The following is a 17234-nucleotide window of genomic DNA, read 5'->3' on the forward strand; positions in this document are numbered from 1 at the left end:
TCTTTGAAATCTGTCTTAATGCAACCGGAGTGTTCCTACGTTGTGTCTGACAATGAAAAGTCAAAGAAACAAAGAGCTCCAAGTCATTAACTTGCTCGCTCCAGCTGCTACAACCAAATGCAAACAGCAGGGAGGAGGGTTAGCTCCACCCACCACAACTTCCAAGCTAGCAAGAATGATCTATTCATGCTAGCATAGACTGTAACACATCTGTGGCACACACGTACTACACATTTACAGCATCTAGCAAAGACACAATGATGACAATGATTGAACTAAAAACACAACCAGAAACATCAGGGTGGCTAAATATACATTATATGTGTGTTGTACAGTGTTAGGAAAGAAATGACACCGACCTCTCCCACAGGGGAGAAAAGGGGAGGGGCCAAAGGGGTACCCCAAAATTTACAGGGTTGCACCAAAGAAGAAGAAGAAGAATGAGGAGGGGCTCCAACTGATAATAAACATAAGTGCAGACTTGGAGGTCCTGAAAGTATAAAAGGACCAGTTTGGGTCTGGTTCCATTAATAAACTACATACTAATGCTCACTATTGTGTCGTTATTATAAAGTGCGACTAAATCCTCCCTCTGGATGGGAAGAGTCCATGTGTCAGTATTCAGACACCTGGCTTGGGTTTCTGCAGCCGATGTGTCACCTGTGAGGACTCTGAGACAAACCCACAGCATGCAGGTCATTTCTACATCTGTTGGTGTGTCCTCAGTTTCCCAGCATGCCTTGGCTGTGCTCATGGAAGTGAATGAGGGGGAAAGATCTGTCCTGCTGCCCTGTGAAGCGAGATCGATCAACTGCAGACCAGACAACAAACGACGGAGGCTTCCAGAAAAGTGCAATCAAACGATGAGTTTATTAGCAGCGGAGAAAACATAACAGGATATGTCCTCTGACAAAAATACATGTGAAGAACATTTTAAAGCAGTGGGGTATCCGCCCCCCCATGGCACACTGGGGTATCCGCCCCCCCATGGCGTCAACACAAGTCAAGAGTTCATCACGTACAGGCAATATCTTGTACATCTTTAATAGTTATAAACAGACATATAACACACATATAACTTCCCGTTTCTGCAACACCTTTAATGCACAATCATAGTCTTAAGCCTTCAGAGTGTCTGAGGGCTGGTCATTGCCTCCCGTCATCTGCTACTAAATAGGTAAAAGGGCAGCCAGTTACAAAAAGGTCAAAGACACTTGGGCCTGCGCTCAGGCCTGTTGCTAGATTTATGTATTGTAAGCATGCATGTAATCAACCTGCTATGTTCTCATCTTCCCTCAACATGTATCACCTGGACACTCTCACCAGTGAAGCTTAAAAACCTCTTGGATGGAACATCAACTCTAAACAAGCACAGTTATGCATTGTGTATAAAATGATCATAAATAAACCTGTGAATAGAAAGGTTAATGTGATGACAAACATATTCAATGCAATAAGAACCCTGTAAACAATATTACTGTTAAAATATTACTGTAAAACACGTTATCAATGCATTCATCATAAGGCAGATTATATAATAGCAATAAAAGAATCTCTGAATCCCAACACCTGTCAGTACTCGGATTTCATACCTGGTGATCTCAGAGGACAAAAGCAGCGTTACAGCGGCGCACATCGATGAGAGCTGATGCTCTCAACACTTCAGACCTCCGCCTGTCTCTGAGAAAACCAACAACTACACCTGCTCCACCAGTGCTGGGAGAGAAGAGCTGAGACTGACAGCTCTTTGTACAGGTCAGTACTGCAGAGGTCAGAGGTCAGTTTGCTGACAAACCATTTAAAAAACCTTTTGAGCTAAAATCCATGGAAGTCACAGAGGAAAGAAGAGACACTGCAGAGAGGATCCAGAATATTTGATGTTTTCTGATGACAGTTAAAGTTTCCAGCTATCAAAAAGTGTAACAGCGCAGCCTTCATGTCCTTTCAGTTCTCCATCATTAATGATGACTGTCCGTTATAAATCATGTTGGCTAGTTTTCTAACTCAGTCCATGTCTCCAAAGCAAACTCTGTCCCACACTTTTCCTCCCACTGACATGACCACTGTGGGCAGACCTCCACCCACCCCACTCCGGAGTGGAAACACAAAACATTATTTTATTTCATGTGCTTGAATATGCAGGTAATAGGTTTAAATGTTAAACACCTTTCATCAAGTCAAAAACAGTTATAATATAATTAAACTTTTTCTTGATGCATAAAATAAAAAGTTTAAAAATAATAAAACAATCAAAAGAAAGGCTTTTTAATTTGATTCGCTTCAATATGATGGATTATGCAGAAAAAAGTCTCAGGTTGAAACGTCTACTTTCTACTTTATTACGTATCCAAGTGATGTTTTTTTTAAGGAGTAAAGTAACCAGTTACTTTTGAAAATAAGTAATCAGTAAACACATGGGATTACTTCCTTGGAGAAGTTATTAGTAATTAGTAAGTGAGTACTTATTTCCAGTAACTTGACCAACACAGTTGTTTTATCAGGCTTATATTATATTATTTTGGTGAGTGTATGTGATGTGTTGGTTGTCTGTTTGTACGGACATACTGCAAATCAATTTCCCATTAGGGACAATAAAGTTACCATTGACCATTGATTGACCATTGACCATTGACCATTGACAGTTTGTAATGAAGTAAATGTTGTGTATGATGTCAATGAAAGAGAGCCTGGTGAGGTGAGTCAGTCTTTCCACAGCTCTGTTTAACAACATGTTGTTGCTGCTCCACAAAGATCAGGAATGCTGCAAACTGAAACTCTGCTGCAGGCAGTGACTAGTTTTTCTAGTTTGAACTTCCCTGGAAGATTGTTTAACTGGAAAACAGCTAACATCATTATAAACACCTCTCACTGTAAACTCAAAGGCAAAGGTCAGAGTGTGACCCCATAAATGACTTTCCTAAACCTGCTGGTCTGGAGGTCCAGCAGTTCATCTAAACAAAAGGCACTTAGACTAAAACAGATATAGATACGTTTATCCTACCATAAAACAATAAAAGAAGGTACGACCTCTCCCATACTCCCAAAATGTGAGTGTGAAAGCCAGAATACTCTGGAATGCACACAACGTTCTGCAGACTACTAAAGATCACACATCCTATCACTACACAATCGATTATACACCTCTAAGCATATATGGTTAAATATTCCTTAATACAAATGACAATAATAAAATATAAACCCAACATTATTATTATTATCATTATTATTATTTATCCGCGACACCTTAAAGGCCGGTGTGAGAAGGAGGATGTTTTTTCTGTTTTTCAGGTTTTATTCATAACCAGTATTATCACCATTATCATCATTTATCATTATCATTTCATCAAAGCATTTATTGAATCTGTTGATGTTATATTATAGTTTGTATTTTAGGGGGAGCCTAATCACATATTAATGGCATAATAATCTTTCATTGCAGGTTTAACTGTATTCATGTTATTCATGGTGTTCATTAGAAAGTTGTTAATTGGGGGGTTGAAGTTATGGGGAAGTGAGAAAGTTAAGCTAAAGTTAAGATGACTCCATATCTGTTTACAATAGAACACATCACTTATAATAAAGTTTACAGCATGGAGGCCTGTGAGCCCAGCACAGCTTGCTGCAGGGGAATCTGGAGGAGAAGACACACGTAGTGGGGGGCCTGTGCATACACTCACAGTTTCTCAACTTGTTTTGCTCAAAACTGCTACGTGACTTGTCCGGTGTACTTGGCTGTTTAGCAATAACAGTTTAGATAACGGGAAACATCTGGAGAAAAGGAGTGAAAGGCCGTTAGGGTCCGGTGGAAGAGAGTGTTCTTAGATTCCGAGAATTGATACTTAGATTTCCAGTAAATCCAACTGTTTGACGCATATTATTCGTCATTAACTGTTATATATACCACTCCTTGTTTTTGTTCTGGGGAGACTGCCTTGAAAAGTGTAACGATACGCTTCTTCCCCACATATATATATGTGTTTAATAAAATCACTATTTTGACACTTACTGGGACTCTGCAGTCGTTTGTCTTTTCCTCAAATTACGAATCTGGACACCGGTCCGTGAAAATATCTTCGGGCATAAACCGGTCCGTGACGCAAAAAAGGTTGGGGGCCGCTGCTCTATGCTGATGATGCTCTGGTCCTGGTATCGCAGCCAGAACGCTCTCTACCTGCTCTCTTAAGAATTATTATTAGCGCTCCCTCTGACAACCTTCTGCCCCAAAACCCTGTTCCAGCTGGGGGACTTCAGCTGGCCTCAGACTGGTATTAAATACTTGGGCATTACATTCCCCCCGCCCCTTTGTTATCTAACATAGTTCAGGCTAATTTTGAACCTCTATTGGATAAGTTCAGAACCAACATAATTATATGGTCCCCTTTGTTTCTCATCCTTTGGGGCAAGGTTAATATCATCAAAATGAATTGTGCTCCAAAATTTAATTACTTACTACAAACACTCCCGCTAAAAATCCCATCTAAATATGTTCATCAATTTGATAGATTACGCAATCAATTTATATGGAATAACAGACGTCCTAGAATAAAGCTTAAAAAGTTACAGTAACCAGTGGACTCAGGTGGCCTGGGGGTCCCAAATTTATGCTTTCAGTTTGAGACATATGGTTCATTGGGTTCTCCCTCCATAACAAGCCCCCCGCCATGGTTTAGCCTTGAGAGTGCTTTGTGCTCAGCACTCCCCCCGATGCACATTTTAACCACCAAGCTTTCACCAGATATACAAACCCATCTGTTGGAGCTATTTGGAAAAGGTGGAAACAGGTACAGTACATGGCAGAGTTGTTCTGGAAGAGATGGCTTTCTGAGTACCTACCTCTGATGCAAGAAAGACAAAAATGGATGAGGACTAAAAGATGTCTTATACCTGGAGATGTTGTTTTAATTGCAGACGCTACAGCTCCAAGAGGATCATGGATGATGGCGAAAGTCTTAAATGTAAACCAGGATGCAAAAGGCTTGGTGCGTTCTGTGAGACTACAAACAAGAACCAGTGTTTTGGAAAGGCCAGTGACAAAACTTATTTTGCTACTGGAAGCCGCATCGTGAAGAAAATCCTCAATGAAGATTAAGGACCTGCTTAAGGAAATAGCTCCTCCTTTTGGGACTTTAAAGTAATTGTGATTGTATGCACAATTAGGGGCCGGAGTGTTGGAGCTATTTGTTCTTTATTTTTTATTATTTTGAAATTAATTAAAGTTTGTTGTTAGTTTACTTATATTTTGGGGTTTATTTTACAAGTTTATTTGTCGGTTAATATTTTGTTTCAATGTTTTGTTTGTTTGTTGTTACTTTGTTAAATTAGTCAGTAAGAGCTGTAGGGCCATTTTGTTTCTATAAATAAAGAGACTGGTATAGGACCAGCATGCACTGGGGTGGGCCTATGGTTTTTTACCAGAGCAGGAGAAGCAGCAGGAAGGATTCTTGTTATTGCTTGCCAAACTGGATAAATAAACCGTAAAAACGCAACTTTCAAGTTTGGACAGTGGACTTCTTTTGCCTGCGTACGAAATATTACCTCAGTGCAGCAGTGGCTTGTGGACTTTAAATTGTGGGACGTTAGTTTTGTCAAAGGTAAAGGAATTGCCACTACATAAAGTAAAAAACCAGCCCTGTGGACAAAGGAATAATCCTTCATTAATGGATATGTTGGATATAAGGATTTCAAGAATCACCGTCAAACTCGAATAAAAGTTATTGGATCGTCTGGTGAGTAATCCAGACGGATTTGGTGTTGAGGCCTGGATCAACATGTCACTCGTTCATCAAAGCTGGTGAGTGATAATATTGTTTAAGCCGTAAAGGAAAACGGTGAAGCTATTGGAGTTTAAAGACATAATTTCACTACAAAGACTGATGAACTGAGTTTTGATGTACTAAATTGGTGCATAATTGGATCGCTAATTGAAACATGCCAACGCCCTCTGTGGAAATGTTTGTTCACTGCAATCAGCAGGTAAATGGATGTCATGTTTGTGCTCTATGCTCTGGATTCTCAGTGTGCTGTGCATCTTTATAATGTTTGAAATAATCCAAGAGAACATTAAAAATGTCGGATATTAAGAGTAAACAAGAGGATGACACTAAGATGCAAGCAGAGAAAAGAAGCATCAAATTTACGCCAAAAGGTTTGGATTTGTACATAAAGACGTGCCAAGAAAAGCGGAGTTCAATGTGTAAGCAAGCATCTAAGTACATGGGGAAAATTTCTGCTTTATTGACCTCACATGAGAACGTTAAGGAAGTGTCTTCTGAATTTGGGAAGTTTATTAAATGCTATCAAGATGCAAACGCTTTGCAAGAATCCTTTTTAAGTTTGCCACTGCCAGAAGATGAAGTGACAAGGCAAACCGCACATTTTCAGTCTAAGGTGACAGCATTCTCTGTTTTTATGGACAAAGTAAAGGTTTGGTTGCAGGAAGCAGGCGAGCCGTATACTGAACAAAGCAATACTGCTTTTAATGATCAAGCTGTTGAAAGTTTGGATGAAATAAATCCTGAAGACAGTGTCTCTAATATCTCAAGTGTAAAGCCACCTTCAAAAACATTGTCACAGCAAAGTCGAATTTCATCAACATCTTCCGCACGCATTAAAGCTGCGGCTGACAAGGCGGCGCTCATGGAGCGACTCGCTGCATTAAAGAAAAAACATTCTATCGAAGCGCAAGAGGAAAAACTGAGAAAAGAAAAGGAGACATTATCCTTGGAAACAGAGCTGGCAGTAACCAATGCAAAGCTTCGTGTCTTAAAAATAAACTCAGTTTGTAGCTCTGAGCATTCTGATGGAATGAACTCTTATTTTGAAAGAGGGCACGTACAAGAAGCGCCTAGTTTAAATCCTTGTGCCGATACATTTGTTCCAGCATCAAGAGATTGCTCTGGTATAAATTCTGCATCTGGATCACAAGTAATCATACCTAGACAAAGTCAAAACCAACATCAGGTGGATGATTCAGCTCAAGTGACGCAGCAAACACAGCCTCAGTCTCCTACTTTGACTGAGAATTGCACGAAGGAGATTGTAAATATTATGCAAAAACAAAATGACATCACTACTTTGCTTGTAAAACAAAACTTATCCTCTGTCCTCCCCGCCAGAAACATACCTGTGTTTGATGGAGACCCTTTACAGTACAGATCATTTATGAATGCCTTTGAAAATGGAGTGGAAGCTAAAACTGATAACTGGAGCGACTGTTTGCATTTTTTAGAGCAGTTCACCAGGGGGCAGCCTAGAGACTTGGTGCATAGTTGTCAGCATTTACCTCCTGAGCAGGGCTATTCCACAGCCAAAGATCTTCTTGAAGAACATTTTGGGAACGAAAATAAAATTGCCTCTGCATATATGGAGAGGATTGTGAGTTGGGCACCTATTAAAAGTGAGGATGTGAAAGGTCTACAGTCATTCTCTCTTTTTCTTCAAGGATGTTCGAATCTAACACAGCAAGTTGTTTATATGAAGGAGTTGGATTTGCCCTCAAACATGAGAATGGTTGTTATGAAACTTCCATACAAATTGAGGGAAAAATGGAGAGTTGTTGCCTATGAACTGCAGGAACAAAATGGTTACAGAGCAGTGTTCACTGATCTGGTTGCCTTTATAATAAAACAGGTGAAAGTAGCATCAGATCCAGCGTTTGGCAACATTCAAGACTCACCATCTGGAAGCAGCTTTAAAGTTTCAAGTTCCACCAAGCAAAGAAAAAAGGGAAGTAGTTTTGCCACTAATGTCAGTACAGTGCCAGGAATCAAAACTCAATCAACTGGAAGCAGAACAAATTCCACTGTTCTGCATAGTTGTTTGTTTTGTTCACACAGCAATCATTTACTAGAGAATTGTAAGCAGTTTAAAGCTAAAACGCATCGGGATAAGTTGACTTTTATCAAGGAAAGGGGGATTTGTTTTGGTTGTTTAAAAGTTGGTCACACAAGCAAAGACTGTAGGAGTCGTTTGGATTGCAACGTGTGTCACCAAAAGCACCCAGGGGTTCTTCATATAGAGCGAAAAGATCCAGGTGCATCCTCAGAACAAACTCAACAGATGACAAGCTCTAATGTCAACTTTTCAACTGCAACCACTCAGACATGTGGGCATATTGGGGCCGGTCATGAAGTTGATGCAGTTTTTTCTATAGTTCCAGTGCAAGTTAAGAGCCAAAAGAGCAATAAAATTGTGCAAACTTATGCGTTTTTGGATCCTGGAAGCTCAGGTACATTCTGTACAGAAACTCTGGCAAAAAGACTGAATCTAAAAGGTAAAAAGACCAATATCCTTTTGAGAACAATGAGTCAAGATAGGATTGTCAGTGCACAAGTTCTCTCTGGTTTGGAAGTGTCTGGGTTGGAAGCAAATGATTTCATGCCGTTGCCAGATGTTTTGACTCAAAAGACCATGCCAGTTTCTACAGTCAATATTCCCCAGCAAGGTGACATCGATCAGTAGCCTCATCTTAAACCTGTTAAACTTCACAACATTAATTCAGAGGTGGAGCTACTGATAGGCACTGATGCTTCCAATGTTTTAGAGCCATGGAAGGTGATAAATAGCGTGGATGGTGGACCTTATGCTGTAAAAACAAAGGTTGGCTGGGTCATAAATGGTCCCCTGCGCACTGGAAGTAACAGTGGAAATAAAACCAATTGCACTGCTGTAACAGCCAATAGGATTTCTGTTGAGCATCTTGAAGAAATGTTGATTAAACAGTACAATCATGATTTTAATGAAAGATCATCAGAGGAGCAGACTGAAATGTCCAGAGAGGATCTGTGTTTCATGGATATTGTTAGTAGTTCAATAAAACTTATTGGAAATCATTATTACATTGATTTGCCTTTCAGGAGAGAAGGTCCCAGCTTGCCAAATAATCTCTGTGTCGTGGAGCAGCGTCTCCAGAGTCTCAGACGGAGATTTGAAAAGGATGCTCATTATAAGGATGAATACACCGAATGTGTAAACAACATGCTTGAACAAGGATATGCCGAGTTTGTGCCTGCAGATGAGTTGCACAAAGATGATGGAAGGGTGTGGTACATCCCTCATCATGGAGTGTATCATCCCACAAAGGGCAAGTTAAGAGTTGTATTTGACTGTGGAACAACTTATAAAGGAGCATCATTGAACAGTCAGCTTCTACAGGGACCTGATCTCACAAACTCGCTGGTTGGAGTTCTGATCAGATTTAGACAAGATCCTGTTGCATTAATGGCGGACATTGATTCCATGTTTCATCAAGTGCACGTCTCAGAAAAACACGTCAACTTTCTCCGTGTCCTGTGGTGGCAGCATGGCGACACTACAAGGCCTGCACAGGAATACAGGATGAAAGTGCATTTGTTTGGAGCAGTATCTTCGCCAAGCTGGTGCAAATTATGCTCTACAGAGAACTGCATATGATAATGCACAACAGTTTCCAGCGGAAGTGGTTGATACAGTCAAAAGAAACTTTTATGTGGATGATTGTTTGAAATCTGTTGCTTCAGAAGAGGAGGCAGTGCACATGGTGAAGAGGCTGACAGATATCTGCGCTAAAGGAGGATTTAAGCTTTCAAAATGGATCAGCAACAGTCGCACAGTGCTCATGTCAATCCCAGAGGAAAGAAGAGCAAAGGAAATTAAGGATCTGGATTTGGACACTAATCAACTTCCAGTTGAGAGAGCACTGGGGTTACAGTGGTGCATAGAAACAGACAAGTTCCAGTTCAAAACCTTCTTGCAGGACCGTCCAACAACCAGAAGGGGCATTTTGTCTGTGGTCAGCTCACTGTATGATCCTTTGGGAATCTTGTCTCCCTTCAGTATGCCAGCTAAACTGTTGCTACAAGAGCTTTGCCGACAAAATTTGAAGTGGGATGAAGTTATTCCCCACTCTCTTTCCCAGCGGTGGCGTGATTGGCTGGAGGATCTCCAGCTGATTTCAAAGTTCAAAGTGGAACGTTGCATCAAACCAAGTTGCTTTGGAAGACCAGATAAGGCACAACTTCATCATTTTTCTGATGCAAGTCAAGATGGGTATGGAACGGTGTCATATTTAAGGTTGGAGAAGAATAACATCACGCATGTTGCTTTTATCCTGGGAAAGGCAAGAGTTGCTCCTCTCAAGCAAACTACAATTCCCAGGTTGGAATTGACGGCTGCAGTTCTTGCAGTTCGAGTGAATATGCTTCTGCAAAAAGAGCTGCAGGTAAGGTTGGAAAAATCAGTTTTTTGGACTGATAGTACAACAGTACTGAAATACATCTCCAATGAAACCAGAAGATTTAATACTTTTGTTGCAAACAGAATTGCCGTCATTCGAGAAGCAACAGATGTGAATCAGTGGAGATACGTTTCTTCCAAGGAGAACCCTGCAGATGATGCATCCAGAGGCATGAGAGCTGGAGATTTCCTCAAATGTAGAAGATGGATAAAGGGGCCAGAATTTCTCTATAGGTCAGAAAAGGAATGGCCTAAACTGGATATGGAGTACCGTGTAATTTCTGCAGATGATCCAGAGGTCAAAAAGGACCTGACAATGAATGTCATTGTGAAGGAATTACAAAATCCTACCAGCCATCTTATCCACTACTTCTCGTCTTGGGCAAAACTTAAAATCTCTGTAGCCTGGCTTTTAAAGATGAAAGAGGCCTTGGCGTTGCTGGCGCAGAAGAGGAAAGAGTTGCTTGCTGCAGGTTTGAATAGGAAAGATCTGGAAAGTCAGAAAGAAGTGGAGATAAGTATGGAAAGATTTAAGACCACTTTGAAAAAAAGGAAATCTGACTCCAGAAGACTTAGTAAAGGCAGAACAAGCTATTATTCAATATGCACAACAACAGAAATTTACAACTGAAATGGCTTTAATCAGCAATGGCCTCAAAGGAGTCTCTAAGGGAAGTTGTCTCTACAAACTTGATCCAGTGTTGGATGCAGGAATCCTCAGAGTGGGTGGCCGATTGAATAAAGCAGCCATGCCTGTGGAAGTAAAGCATCCTGCAATTTTGACAAAAGATATGCATGTGTCAACACTGATTTTACGCCATATCCATCAAAGGTTGGGACATGCAGGAAGAGCACACATGTTGTCAAAACTAAGACAAAAATACTGGATACTAAATGCAAATTCTGCTGCCAGGAAAATCATCTCTCGTTGTATCACGTGTAGACGCAACAGAGGAAAGTTTGTTGAACAAAAGATGGCGGATCTCCCTGAAGAGAGAGTCCTGCCAGACACAGCTCCATTCACAAATGTTGGAGTGGACTATTTTGGACCTATAAGTGTTAAAAGAGGACGAAGTCTCCTTAAAAGGTATGGAGTTCTTTTTACTTGTTTGACCAGTCGTGCAGTACATCTGGAGATTGCCTGTACACTTGATACAGACTCTTGCATAAATGCTGTGCGGAGGTTCATCTGTAGACGAGGCCCAGTGTCGACCATCAGATCTGATAATGCTACAAATGTTGTTGGGGCGAATCGAGAGTTGAAAGAAAGTTTGACTGGGCTGGACCATGCTAAAATTCAAAAGGCTTTTGTTCAGGATGGCATGAAATGGAACTTTAACATCCCAGCAGCTTCTCACCAAGGCGGTGTGTGGGAGCGCCTCATTCGTTCAACAAAGAGTATTTTAGCCTCAGTTCTCAAAGAGCAAGTTCTGGATGATGAAGGACTCCAAACAGTCTTCTGTGAGGTTGAGGCTATATTGAATGACAGACCCATTACTAAAATTTCGGATGACTCAAATGATCTTGAAGCACTAACACCCAATCATTTGTTGTTGCTGAAAAATAAACCAGTTTTACCACCAGGACTGTTTCATCCAAGTGATCTGCATGTCAGGAAAAGGTGGAAACAGGTACAGTACATGGCAGAGTTGTTCTGGAAGAGATGGCTTTCTGAGTACCTACCTCTGATGCAAGAAAGACAAAAATGGATGAAGACTAAAAGATGCCTTATACCTGGAGATGTTGTTTTAATTGCAGACGCTACAGCTCCAAGAGGATCGTGGATGATGGCGAAAGTCTTAAATGTAAACCAGGATGCAAAAGGCTTGGTGCGTTCTGTGAGACTACAAACAAGAACCAGTGTTTTGGAAAGGCCAGTGACAAAACTTATTTTGCTACTGGAAGCCGCATCGTGAAGAAAATCCTCAATGAAGATTAAGGACCTGCTTAAGGAAATAGCTCCTCCTTTTGGGACTTTAAAGTAATTGTGATTGTATGCACAATTAGGGGCCGGAGTGTTGGAGCTATTTGTTCTTTATTTTTTATTATTTTGAAATTAATTAGAGTTTGTTGTTAGTTTACTTATATTTTGGGGTTTATTTTACAAGTTTATTTGTCGGTTAATATTTTGTTTCAATGTTTTGTTTGTTTGTTGTTACTTTGTTAAATTAGTCAGTAAGAGCTGTAGGGCCATTTTGTTTCTATAAATAAAGAGACTGGTATAGGACCAGCATGCACTGGGGTGGGCCTATGGTTTTTTACCAGAGCAGGAGAAGCAGCAGGAAGGATTCTTGTTATTGCTTGCCAAACTGGATAAATAAACCGTAAAAACGCAACTTTCAAGTTTGGACAATGGACTTCTTTTGCCTGCGTACGAAATATTACCTCAGTGCAGCAGTGGCTTGTGGACTTTAAATTGTGGGACGTTAGTTTTGTCAAAGGTAAAGGAACTGCCACTACACCATCCCATTCTTTCATTCCTGCAGACGACATGGAAGAAGGTGGCCGTGCTATTAAATTTTAACTCCCACCTCCATACTGAGACCTCCATATGGCTCAATCCGAAACTCTGCATTTATAAATGACCTTAAAGCGCAGTTTCAGTTGCCACAGAGTCAGTTTTGGAGGTACCTGCAGCTCTGGCACTTACTGCTCAAAACTTTTGGTTCTTTCTCCACATCACCTCCAATCGTCGAATATCTCAGCTACATCAAAAAACTCTCTGGGGGAGGTCGTGAAGCCTCTAATTATTACTCAATGCTCGTTAAGGGCACAAGTAAAGGGCTACCTGCCCTCCGATTAGCTTGGGAAGCTGACCTTGGTGTGGTTTTTACAGATCAGGAATGGACTACAATTTTGCAGAATAGTAAAAAGGTGTCCAGGGAACTTAGAACGAGACTAATCCAATTCAAATTATTACACTGAATTTACTGGTCGCCACACAGACTGTACAGGGAAAACCTCATACAGTCCCCTGAATGCTGGAGATGTCAGACTGGGGTGGGCACATTGACCCATATGGTTTGGAGCCTGTACAAGCCATGAGACCAGTTTTCCTGTGCTTCACTCGTGTAGGTCAGTTTGAAGAGGAAAAGAACTCCACGGGACTCCGATGTGAAAAGATGTAACAAAAAAATGTATTCCACAGTTTGCATCTTACAAGAGTGGTCAGTTTTAACTTAGCCTCAACAAATATAACCTACTACGGTAGGAAAACCGTGTGGCTCTGTTCTAACCTACTGCAGCGTATCACCATATCCCAGAATTCATAGCGCGGCCCAGCCAAACTCTAGTTTCTGGTAATGGCGGCCGGTACTACGTTTTAAAATTACTCTTACTAATTTTTCTGGGTCACAAAATAAACTTTTAACATATTTTCAGGCGAGAAAGTAGCTGTGTAAACATCAAATATCTGCTCGGTTTATCAAGATATCGCATATTTGCAAACGTGCTTCGACGTTTTCGGAGACGTCTGTTACCCACCAGCTCGATAGCTAGCCGGGAGCTCGAGGGTCACTGAAGCCGCCGAAAACGGCACAACTCCCGGCACATCATTTTCAGATCACCGCGGACTTTCGCTACTCGGGTTAAACGTAGTATACAAGTACCTGAGACAACCTAAAAATGTTATTGTTGGGCTTTTTCAGTGTTTTATTTGTTCGTGAGTAAATCGGTTTGGCTGAGATTAAAGTTATTAGAATAGATAAAATAAAACTTTATTAATCCCCCGAGTGGGTTCCTCCTTGGTTTTTATACAGCTGACTAAACATCAAACAGAAAACTGATTAAACAGAAGTGTGAGACGGTCGAGAATTTACGCCAGTGTCCTGTTATATTTTACATAGCAAGGAGCAGACGGCCAAGTTTATTAAACTCCACCGAGACAGTGGTGACGTTAATCAGAAGGCTAGACCGTCCTATTTCACTGCCGTTTACTTCCGGCCTACCCGACCTTCCGAGGACCCTGACCACGTAGACCGCGAAGGCCGGGTCCTCAGGAGGATGCAGCCCATGAATTTGGACACGACCATAGTCAGCCTGTAGATAAGGTAATATTCTCATTCTTCTCATTGAACTATGCACTCTTAGCAAAGGCGCATAAAGCAAAGAAGAATCACTGCAGTTGTGCCAAAGAGACGCTGGTAGACTTTGACTGTGTGTTAGTGTAAGCTCCACAGGGTGTGGCTGCCCGCGTGCTTTTCATGCTTTTACTGTGGAGTGAAGCTCTCAGGCGTTGTTACATTCCTCAGATGGAGAAATGTACAAATACTATTGGAACATGTTCATATGCTGCACCTGCAAACAAGAACCGTAACTTCAACCCTGTGTGTCCACAAGAGTTAGCAAGAAAAACATTCCTGATCTCTGCCTTTAACAAAGCAGCGCAGCCGAGGTGGTGGAGGTTAGATAATAGTACTAGTTGAGATGGTTAAACTTAGGGTAAGATATATAACAACAGCCTAACTTTGTGCTGAACATTGAGAGGGTCAAGACCTCTGTCTAAATAAATAAATACATTTGTTTTAAATACCAAAGGACCAACACCATTTTTACTGTCAGCTCTACACTGCTGTACTGCCAGACTGTGTTGCACATATTAACAACATTATTGACATTGTTAAATAAACATGGATGAATAAATAGTTGCATTCTCACCTGCTCATCTGTCTGACTGTTGTGAACCAAACACAGATCAGTTCAGTGTTGTGACAGTGTGTGTTTGCACGCACAATTATTGTGTTGTTTTTAATGTTATACCTGCTCATCCATGTGCAGCCTTTCTCTCTGTGCTCATCTGACCCACTGTCACCTCCTCCTTTCTCCTGCCCAAGCTCTGCACCTCCTCTGTCACCACCTTCACTGTCCTCTGCACCTCCTCTTTTGCCTCCTCTCTCCTCCTCTCTGCTTCCTTGTGTCCCTCTTCGATCACCGGCTCTGCAAACCTCTTGTACCTGATATAAAAGCTCAGTTAATGTTTAAATGGTTTGACAGAGGTGGGATATTCACGTGGTTTTGGAGAATGCATGTTCCCTTACCAAGAAGCTGGAAAGCATTTGAAACACCTTTTGCCTTTCTTGGGTTTCCTTGTTCTAACACCTTGAAATGTTTCTACTTCTGAGGAATTCAATTCAATTCAGTTTTATTTATATAGCGCCAGATCACAAGAGCAGTTGCCTCAAGACCCTTTATATTGTACAGCCACTGTCGCCAAAGTGCTTGCTCATAGGGGGTCCTATGATTGTTGGGTTTTTCTCTGTATTTATTATTGTACAATTTGCATGCCGTGGAAGAGAGACAGAGGTTAACAGATATGATTCAGTGCAGAGAGGTCTATTAACACATACTGAGTGAGAAAGGTGACTGGGAAGGAAAAACTCAATGCATCATGGTGTAGAGATTCAGAATTTCTTTTATTGCTGCCATATAATCTGCATTATTATAATTGCATTAATAACATATTTTACAGCATTATTCTATTAATAATGTTTCTTACAGGGTTCATATTGTATTGAAGATGTTTGTCCGTTTAAAACGATTATCAACATTAACTGACTGCACTGGACTTAATAACAGGAGTGCATAATTTTAGTGAATTATTCTGGTGAGTATCAGCTGAGCTGGGTATGTAAATCGGGCCATCCAGCTGCGGTGCTGATCCGACGCCACTTGTGGCAAAATGTCACTTGACCAAGGAGCAGATCTGCATCAGATGAGATCAGCTCACTTTGCGTGTGCGTGCGCTGTGCACAGCGGTGTGTACTCTGTGTGTCAACAAGAAAAATGCATATAAGAAAGTGGTGCACAAAAGCGGAGTAGTGACAGAATCGATGTGCATTATTGATATTTGAAGCACGTGTAACTGCACATTAACACACGGGTACTGTGGAAGATATTTTTTACTCACCTAAAGAGCTCGTGCTCTCGTCCACTTAGCAGCTGTGCGTGTCTGTGGCATCGATGCTCTCATCGCATGCGATGGAGTAAAAATCCAAAGCACAGCTTTATCAAACAGTTGTAGTTTAATGTTGGCTGACGAGTCTTCAAGGCTTTGCACAACTGTATTTCTGGACATGCTGACGTTGTTGAAGTCCTGCACTTTTTCCGGGCACATTATTTCAGTAACGAGGCAGTGTTTTATGAGGTCTCCATCTGAAAAAGGCTTGCCATGTCTCGCAATGAGTTGGGCGACCTCATAGCTGCTATTGGAGCCTTTTCCTGGACAATTTGAGCACGAAAAAAATACTGTTGCTGACCCCGCAGGAGAGCTACCCTTTGCTTTAATTTCTGCTCTCGCTCAGCACCAGTGTAGGATGCATAGGCCTGATGTTTGGTTTCATAATGACGTCGTACATTATACTCTTTCATAACTGCCAGAGTTTCAGTGCAGATCAAACAGACACACTTCCACTTTAATTCTTTGAAGAAATATTCACTCTCCCACCGTGTCTGAAATCTTCTGCACTCACTTTCTACCTTTGGCTTCTTTGGTTCTGCCATGTTTGGTAACTTGGGGTAAATTTCTTCTGTGATTGTCCTTTTTGGTGGAGCAACTGCTTTGATCAACAGCAGCTCCCCCTGGTGTTAAAACTAAGAAGTGCAATACACTCAAGCAAAAGTTGAAGTGAGGCCATATTCTATTCTATTTATAAAATTACTTGCAGGCCAATTAAAAATGGACCGCGGGCCGCAGTTGGCCTGCGGGCCAGAGTTTGGACACCCCTGGTTTAAAGGATTAAATTCAGCGTCTCTCTGCCGTTCTCTTTACCACCACACTCTCTGTCTTGGCAGTGTCTTAGTCTAAGTGGGCCAGGAACGAGATATGTTCACTTATCTTGTTGCCTATTCTGTGTGTGAGAGAACTCCCTCAGTGTCGATGTAGCACTGGTGTAACACAAGTAGTGGGCTTGTTAAACCTGTTAGTGCTACTTCGTGCCTTCTTTGCATGTGGTATAGGCAGTGTGGTTACATTTAACCACAGTCTGAGGACAGATGGGAAATATACAAAAAATTCCACCACAAAA

The 17234-nt window shown here is 41.3% G+C and overlaps 1 protein-coding gene and 1 long non-coding RNA gene across 2 annotated transcripts; one reads left to right on the top strand and one right to left on the bottom strand.

Moving 5' to 3' along the window:
* Positions 1-467: 467 nt before the first annotated feature.
* Positions 468-1694, bottom strand: LOC120439250. The gene is made up of 3 exons (XR_005612496.1): positions 1570-1694; positions 661-790; positions 468-490 (listed from the first exon to the last, which is right to left on the bottom strand). It is a non-coding gene; the product is annotated as an uncharacterized LOC120439250 (long non-coding RNA).
* Positions 1695-9514: 7820 nt separating this feature from the next.
* Positions 9515-12151, top strand: LOC120435071. The gene is made up of 3 exons (XM_039603937.1): positions 9515-10685; positions 11828-11843; positions 11971-12151. The coding sequence occupies exons 1-3, from the start codon at positions 9515-9517 to the stop codon at positions 12149-12151; spliced, it is 1368 nt and encodes a 455-aa protein (XP_039459871.1).
* Positions 12152-17234: the final 5083 nt, after the last annotated feature.

This window comes from Oreochromis aureus, linkage group 3 (genome assembly GCF_013358895.1).
Source record: "Oreochromis aureus strain Israel breed Guangdong linkage group 3, ZZ_aureus, whole genome shotgun sequence".
Taxonomy (NCBI): Eukaryota; Metazoa; Chordata; class Actinopteri; order Cichliformes; family Cichlidae; genus Oreochromis; species Oreochromis aureus.

Excerpts from the sequence above, each read along its gene's own strand:
- LOC120435071 (XM_039603937.1), top strand. The coding sequence starts at position 9,515 with ATGGTGAAGAGGCTGACAGATATCTGCGCTAAAGGAGGATTTAAGCTT.